Raw genomic sequence first — 7783 nt, forward strand, 5'->3', positions numbered from 1 at the left:
CCATTTTTCACATGAGGAAGCTGAACCGTAAAGAGAACTTGTAAGTGGACATGGTGGTTATGAACTGGGCTTTGAGACCAGACCTGGGTTCGGAACCTGGAGCACCTGTTTCCTAGTGTAGTGCCCTTAGGCAAGGTCACTTTAATTTCCAATTTAATAGGTGAAACATGATATCCCATTGTTTCTCAGGTTACTAATATATCTTTTCTTGTGCGTCATTCTTTTTATGTGAACTTCTTGTGCACGCACTTCCCCTCTTTTTGGTTGAGTTGTTGACCTTTTTCAGAATCATTTATGAGTTTATCTGTTTTAGACAAAGAAACAGACTACTGTAATTCCTTATAACTAAGAAAGTACTGTGGTTAGCAAGATAAAAATCTCAAAAGAAAACAGTTTAGAGAAACAGTAAATGATTTTAAATATACATAAATACCAAATTGTCAAATGTTTAAAGTTTGAGAAAATTGGTAATGGTATGGAAAAAGTTACTTTCCTATACCATTAACAGGAATATAATCAGTATGAGATTTTTGGAGGGTGGTTTGTCAGTATCAGCAATGACAATGTATATGGTCTTTGAAATATTTCAATACTAAGAATTTTTCCACTAAATTACTTGAAAAAGCATTTTATATACATAAAATAGGTGTATTGAAGCAGTTTATAATAGCAAATAACCAGAAATAATCTAATCACAGTTGGGAATTGGAGTAATTATGAAACATCCATAAAATAGAGTATTTATTCAAAAAGACATGAATTGTGCTGACCTATTTACTGAATATAAAATGCATGAAAGTACATTAGTTGGGGAAAGACAGCAAAACTATGTATACCAGTTTGTATAGCAAGACTCTAATTTTTTAAGGATAAATATGTAAATACACTGTTACATTTCCTTCTGAAAGAAAACCAGTTCTGCAGTTGAGACAGAAAGAGGAAACGTATTTTCTTCCTACATTGCCTTGTCTTACAGGTGCATTACTTTTCACATTTATTTTTAAGGTCAACAAGGTAGTTTCTTTACAACTTTTGTTTTATAAAATATTATTTTAAACCCCTAAAGTAAAAAAAATTACTCTCTACCTTATCTGCCCCCAGAGATTACAAGAGGCAACATTTCCAACAATTTTCCAGAAAAGTACAGCAGCGAAAAGGAGCATAAAGCCCAGCCTGGCTTAGTGCCTGCCAGGCCTAAGCCAGGACCCTGTCCCCATCACAGACCAGGTCAGTGATGTGGACCTTTCTCTTGGTACATCAACTGTTGTGAGTGATCAATTCACCCCTGCCCCCACCCCCTTTCGATATTGATTCTATATGGAATATAAGTCAACACAAAGAGAGTGTAGGCTATTTCTTAGCCAACTGTTATGGTGTCTGCACACAACTACACCATGGGGGACCACTTACAAAAAGCAAAGGTGCTTTTTGGGCAAAGAGACTTGGCTAAAGTTTTGTGATTTAAAAAAAAAAACACAAACAAACCCTCAAATTTAAATGAATGGCTCTTCCTGCTGTAGTTTAATGGCATGTGTGGGTCCCTGAATCAAGTCCCAGTCATTTCAGCTGGTCAGTGAAAGGAATATTCACCCTTCCAGGTAGTCTCTTGACTTCCCACATTTCTGAAACCCCATATCCAAAAGGGCAAAATATCCGGAGGCTCAGTTTGTCCACACAATGTTTTTATTTTTATTCAACTGTAAGCAAAAAGCAGAATTAACACAACATTTAGCAACTCCAAACTGGCTTTCATTACACCAAGGAAGAGCGATACATTGAACAGGCCGACTAATGGGTTTCAGGTCGCCCCTCACCCAGCCCTGCGGCTCAGCAGGAAAGGGACGCTCCGATTGCTTTTCCAGGGCTGCTCCTCAGAGGCTACGCCTTTAAATTCTGGGTTGTTCTTCTTATATTAACAATCTGATGACCACATCACAGTACCAAAATAGCCCCCAAAATGGAGTTCAAATCTGATCAAAACATAAATCCAGGGTGTGTGGCCCTGTACAGTTATGAAGGACAGGTAGAAGGAAAAGACACCCTACAGCTCTATCTGCTCAGGCCTCGCCTGTGAGAGTGGGAACAGGCAAGAGGAGAAATCAACATGCATCACTGAACTTGAGAACACTGCTTGGGGCCCCGGGGCCATGTCTGTCTCCTGGCTTTCCCCTACTTCCCAGCCAGCTGCTCATAGAGCTTGGGCACATAGTCATCCCATTCCGCCTGGTAACACGTTCCAGCCACTGGGGGCCCGAGGTCGTACTTTTTGCGGAAAGATGCCACCTTGAATTTGCCACGGTTGTCTCCAGATCGGTTGCTGAGAACGGGCTCGTCACACTTCAGCGGCTTGGCCTGCTCGTAAACCAGCCAGACGTAGCGGTGAAGGCCTGGAGGGAGGGGCAGGAGGGGAGACACAGACAGCAGGCAGCTGGCGGCGGCACCTTCCTCTTTCATAGCTTGGAGGGACCCAGACCACCCCACCTGCAAAGATGCTGAGGACCCAGAGAGGTGGAACGAGTCGGGTCACTCACCTGCTGAAACGCACCCAGTGACACTGCACTGCAAGTGGTACACAGGCCACACCCTGCATTACAGCCTCTTAGACGGACAGGGTTTGGCCCTCCTACTGCTCTTTGCTCCTCATTCATCCACTCCAGGATTCCCGCCCATCTCCAATAGGAGCTGGTCACCAGCCATTTCCCACCACTCCCATGAGGATGCCTATTTTACTTCTGTCACAGTAGCATGGCTATCTAAAATGCTTACTTGTTAATTTAACCATCTCATTGAAAAGAGAGCCCCATAAAGCTACGGTGTTTGTCTTATTAACCATCATCTCCCTAGAACAGTGGTTCTCAACCTTCCTAATGCCGCAACCCTTTAATACAGTTCCTCATGTTGTGGTGACCCCCAACCATAAAATTATTTTCGTTGCTACTTCATATCTGTAACTTTGCTAGTATAAACAATATGTAATTATATATGTGTTTTCCGATGGTCTTAGGCGACCCCTGTGAAAGGGTCGTTCGACCCCCAAAGAGGTCACGACCCACAGGTTGAGAACCGCTGCCGTAGAACCTATCTGACTTCAGTGCCTGGCAGGCAGGAGATGCTAAAAAATACCTGAGAAATGGAGGAAGGGCACAGCAAATCACTGGCTCATCATACCACAATTATACCTGCACCGGCTAAAGGAGAACATCACCTTTCTACCTCCAAAACTGACTTCCTTGGAAGACAAGAGACCTGCTTTAAAAGAAATGGCTCAGTTCACTTTAACCAACTAAGCAGCAATGCATGTTCGAAAGCAAGCCAGCAAGCACCCTATGAACCTTGCAGCTTTCTACGAGCTCCAATTAGGGACTGCACTCAAGCAGGTGCCATGAGTTGCTTTATGAAAGAAAAGCTATTTAGAAACTTGTACACCCATGTTTACTGCGGCACTATTCGCAATATTCAAGAGGTTGAAAATAACCCAAATATCCATTGGCGGATGAATGGATAAACACAACATGGTATAAATATACAATAGAATATTATTCAGCCTTAAAAAAGGAGGAAATCCTGTCTCATGCTACAACATAGATGAATTTTGATAGGGATCTAAATGAATCTTATATGGATCTTCTGAAACTTTCATATACTGCTGATTAGAGTGTAAAAAATTTCCATCACTTTGGAGAACTTTAGGCAATTTCTATGACCCGACAATTCTTCTCCTGGACACCTATGCCCACCAATGACAAGAATGTATACAGCAGCTTTATTTATAATATCCAAACTCTAAAAACAGCCCACAGGAGAATGGCTGCACAAACTGGCATATTCACAATGGAATACCATTTAGCAATAAAGAGGAACAAATTACTGATACAAACAGTGACATGGATGAATCTCAAACATGATCTCCAGTGAGAGACCAATCACTCAAAACAAATGCATCCTGCATATCATTTATATGAATACAAAAGTAATCGGTGGAGAACGGTGTCAGAACAGGGTTAGCTCTGGGAAAAGTTAACTGGAAAAGGTGCATTCATCAATACCCGTTGTCTAAACTCTTACAATCTGTGGCTTTATTGTATGTAAGTTACACCTTACTAAAAGAATATGAACAAAAGCAAAAGGGAAAAGTGTGAGTTACTGAGGCTTTTTTTGTTAATGAGAACAGAACTCCCTACTTGAGAGAACTGCTTTATTCTCATGTGTGTACTTACCATAATTAACTGCCTAATTTTATAACTGCCCTAGAGAACTTAATAGATCCCTGAGAAAGATGTACCTTTACCGTCCTTTTATGAATGCATGAGAGGGGCGGAGAGTTTTCAAGATACCACACTCGATTTTCAAGAGAAAAGGGAAATTATAGAGATAAAGGAGCCAATTTTTAATAATTAATTTGGAAACTATGATCATTTCTGAGACTTTTTATGGGAACTAAAAGCTCAAAGATCCCACAGGGCCAAAGTTGAAAATAGAACTTAAATGGTTTATCTGTGTTCAGTCCGTATACAACCCCCGTAGGAAGCCGTTTCAAGCATCCTGCAACACGACTTCTTTAGTATCTTCTCACAGACTTCCCTGTTTACTAACCAGAACCCAAGGTTCCAGCCATCTGACTCTACTGCCTTGGAAGCAAACTGCACTGCCTGAAGCCTCCACTAAGGTAAGAGCTCTCATAAATAAAAGAATAAAGCTCTAAGAATCAGACTACAATCGGCAGCAGCCCTTTCAGGCCAATCCTAATGTGCACCCAGGCTCCCCTCCCTCAACCCCCTAAAAACAGCCTTTACTGACCTGTGCCCTTGGGAGGCCCAGAGCCCACATAATCAGAGAGGACGGTGCCACTGCTGATGTCGTTGCCCTTCATGTTGACCACCAGGAAATGGTGCCATTCCCTATGAGAGAATACAGGACCATCAACACAGGGGAAGTCAGCACGCACTCACTGCGCCGACAAACGTGCGTGAAGCCCACGTTCCATGCCAGGATGCAGCGTCAACTGGACAGTCCTGCCTTCTTGGCCATCGCAAACCTCATGTGTCTGCAGAAGAGATGACCCAGCACCTCCCTCCCGGAGACTGTCTAGAGCAGCGGCCGCCAACCGGTGGCCCACAGACCACCGGCGGTCCGGTCCGTGAGGCCCGAAAGGTTGGCGGCCGCTGGCCTAGAGCAGCAAACTTTCTGTAAAGACCAGACAGTAAATGTTTTGGCTTTGCAGTTCACACTGTCTCGTTCACAACAACACAACTTTCTGGCGATAGCATGAAAGCAGCCACAGACAAGATTTAAATAAGTTATCGTGGCCGTGCTCCAATAAGCCTTTACTAATGGGCACTGAAAGGTGAAGTTCACTTCATTTTCAGATGTCACAAAGTATTCTTCTTTCTTCAATTTTCCCCCAATTACCAAAAAAAATGTAAAAGCCATTCTTAGCTCAGGGGGGCTGTACAAAGGCAGGCCGCAGGCAGATGTGGCTCTCAGCTGTAGTTCCTGGTCTCCTCTCTGGGGAGGGAGGGGCTGGAGGCGCACACTCTGGCTTAGGCACGGATGTGCACCTCCCAAGCCACTAGCACAGCACCGTCCAGCCAGGGGCTGACACCGGGCGAGAAGCACCAGCTCCTATGTGGATGACCCGCAGTTCCCCAACTTGCCTAAATTTGGGGTCCTTTCTGCTTGGAGCGTCTGGGTCTGTCAGGACCAGGGTGTAGAGTTTACTTGAATCAAGGCCATCCCATGAAATACCAGTGGGCCGGTTCTTCACCTGTAGGAAGGGACCAGCTTGGAGTTAAAAGAAGTCAGAAATGCTAAAGTAACCAACCATCAAATTCCCAACAGAGTAGATTATTAATAAGAGCTACAGTGTATTGACTCTACTAAGCGCCAGGAGCTGAAGTTTAATATACTCTTTACATTATTTACTTTAGCCCCAACAGCAATACAAGGCTGGTAACCTGGCACATTATTAACAGAAAGACTTGGGATCGGGATTTCAACCCTGGTGCTGACAGGGTCCTCTTTTAACAACCACCTTAGGCTGTCTGAAATGACGGGGTCTCCAGATTTGGCGACCAGGAGGTTACCTGGGCCTGCTAACGTGAAGCCTGAATTAACTGGACATTTAAAAGTCTGCACAGAAAAGGAGAAAACCGAGGTGGCCAGACGTGGAGAGTGAGTCGGGGGAAGGGTAGGCTGCGAGATGAGCACTTCATACTTCAACACAATCAGGTGCCATCGATAGCAGCTGTATTCATTCACACCAAGGCCCCAGAGCTTGGTGACTAACAACTCGCCAGGGCCTTGGCACGCGGGTTTTCTGGTTTCTCCACTTCCAGGCGCCAGGACCTGGTCCCGCCTCGATCGAGGGCAGTCAGAGGCCAAACAGTAAAACAAGGCCCGTTGCCCTCGAGACTTCCAGCTGCAGGTCACGATCCGCTAACACAAAGGAGGCCGCGCTGGGCACTGACGATCACCAGTTACATAAGCGTCCTGTGTCCTCGGGTGGGGCCTCTGCTCCCCAAAACGAGACCTAAAATCCCCAGGCCCGAGGGGAGGCTCCGGGGACGCGGGGGCGACCAAGCCCGACTCGTTTCGGGGCCTGGCCGCCTCCCCGCCCCGCCCCCCGCAGTCCCGGCCGTTTGCAGGCCAAGACCCGGCCTGTGCCTAGAAGTCCCGGGAAAGCGGAGCAATGGCTCCCGCAGGCCGCGCCCCGCCGCCAGCTGCGGACTTCCCTTGCCCCGGGCAACCGCGGGCCTGCAGCGTGGGCGCCCGACCCCCTGCCCTCAGCTGCAAGGTCCGCCCCACCTCCGCCCGGTCCCCGCCCCAACGGCCCGCCGGCCTCCGGGTGCCGGGCAGCCGCCTCCCGCGCCCTCGGGTACCTGGGTGGGCGTGAGCACTTTGCCCAGCTCGTCGACCTCCGCCCCGGAGTATTTGACCTGCAGCGGGTGCTTCGGGCTCTCGTCCACCTCCTGCAGGCTCAAGGGCCCGGACCACTGGCTGAGGTCCACCGGCATCACGCGGCCGAGCGGGGACTAGCGGGGAGACGCGGGGGAACCGGGCGCAGGCCAACAGCACCGACTGGAAGCGGTTCCCAAACAGGCCGGAGACCGCGGGAGCCCGCTGCAGGGGGCGCATGCGCAGGAGCCGCCGCCCGCGCCCCCCCCCACCCCCCCCCCCCCGCCTCCGCCCGGCTCTCTGATTGGTGGCGCGGGGCGTCTCGCACTCGGGTCCGCCGCCGGCTTCGCCCTTCTTTTTGCCCGAAGGGAATCTGCAACCCGCCGTCCCCGATTTCCCCGGAGCTATGGCTCGGCTTGCGGGATAGTTGCTTCAAGAAATGTAATTGAGCTACCATTGATCTTTTTTCCTTTTTTTTTAACCTTTTTGCATGACCTTCTAAATTCAGAAACGTAAGGCCTGGCCTAAAACCAGCCGGACTGCCCCGAGCCCCGCGGTAATCTCGCGCATGCGCGCTTGTTTTGGCAACCTCCTGGTGGTAGGGCGTGAGCGAACTTTTGAGTATTTTTCTCTATGAGCAAATACGTTGTATTGGATTCTCAACCCCCTCCAACTTGGTCCAAACAAAATTCCGGGGAAGTGATATTTTTAAACCTTTTTAATCCCTACTTTGCTGACCCGTGGCTCTCCCTCTACCAGAGCTGCTTTAATGCCCTTCCAATGGGTCCGCTTGTCCACGTCCCTCCATCCACCTCCCTCCCCATAACGACTGGGGTGCGCTCCCTGCCGCTGCCTCCAGTGTTCCTTTCTAGCCGTTCACCTCGCTCGG

At 47.9% G+C, this 7783-nt stretch overlaps 1 protein-coding gene across 1 annotated transcript; it reads right to left on the minus strand.

Moving 5' to 3' along the window:
* Positions 1-1661: 1661 nt before the first annotated feature.
* On the minus strand, positions 1662-7171 carry PEBP1 (phosphatidylethanolamine binding protein 1). The gene is made up of 4 exons (XM_081113681.1): positions 6879-7171; positions 5655-5764; positions 4798-4898; positions 1662-2387 (listed from the first exon to the last, which is right to left on the minus strand). The coding sequence occupies exons 1-4, from the start codon at positions 7011-7013 to the stop codon at positions 2170-2172; spliced, it is 564 nt and encodes a 187-aa protein (XP_080969807.1). The 5' UTR covers positions 7014-7171; the 3' UTR covers positions 1662-2169.
* Positions 7172-7783: the final 612 nt, after the last annotated feature.

Source organism: Myotis nattereri, assembly GCF_964212035.1.
Source record: "Myotis nattereri genome assembly, chromosome: 19".
NCBI lineage: Eukaryota > Metazoa > Chordata > Mammalia > Chiroptera > Vespertilionidae > Myotis > Myotis nattereri.

Bases quoted from the DNA above. Each gene is read 5' to 3' on its own strand.
- PEBP1 (XM_081113681.1), bottom strand. From the start codon at position 7,013: ATGCCGGTGGACCTCAGCCAGTGGTCCGGGCCCTTGAGCCTGCAGGAG. The intron at 5,765-6,878 runs GTACCCGAGGGC...CCCTTCCTACAG, and splicing joins AAGTGCTCACGCCCACCCAG to GTGAAGAACCGGCCCACTGG. The intron at 4,899-5,654 runs GCAAGTTGGGGA...ATTCTCTCATAG, and splicing joins AGAAAGGACCCCAAATTTAG to GGAATGGCACCATTTCCTGG.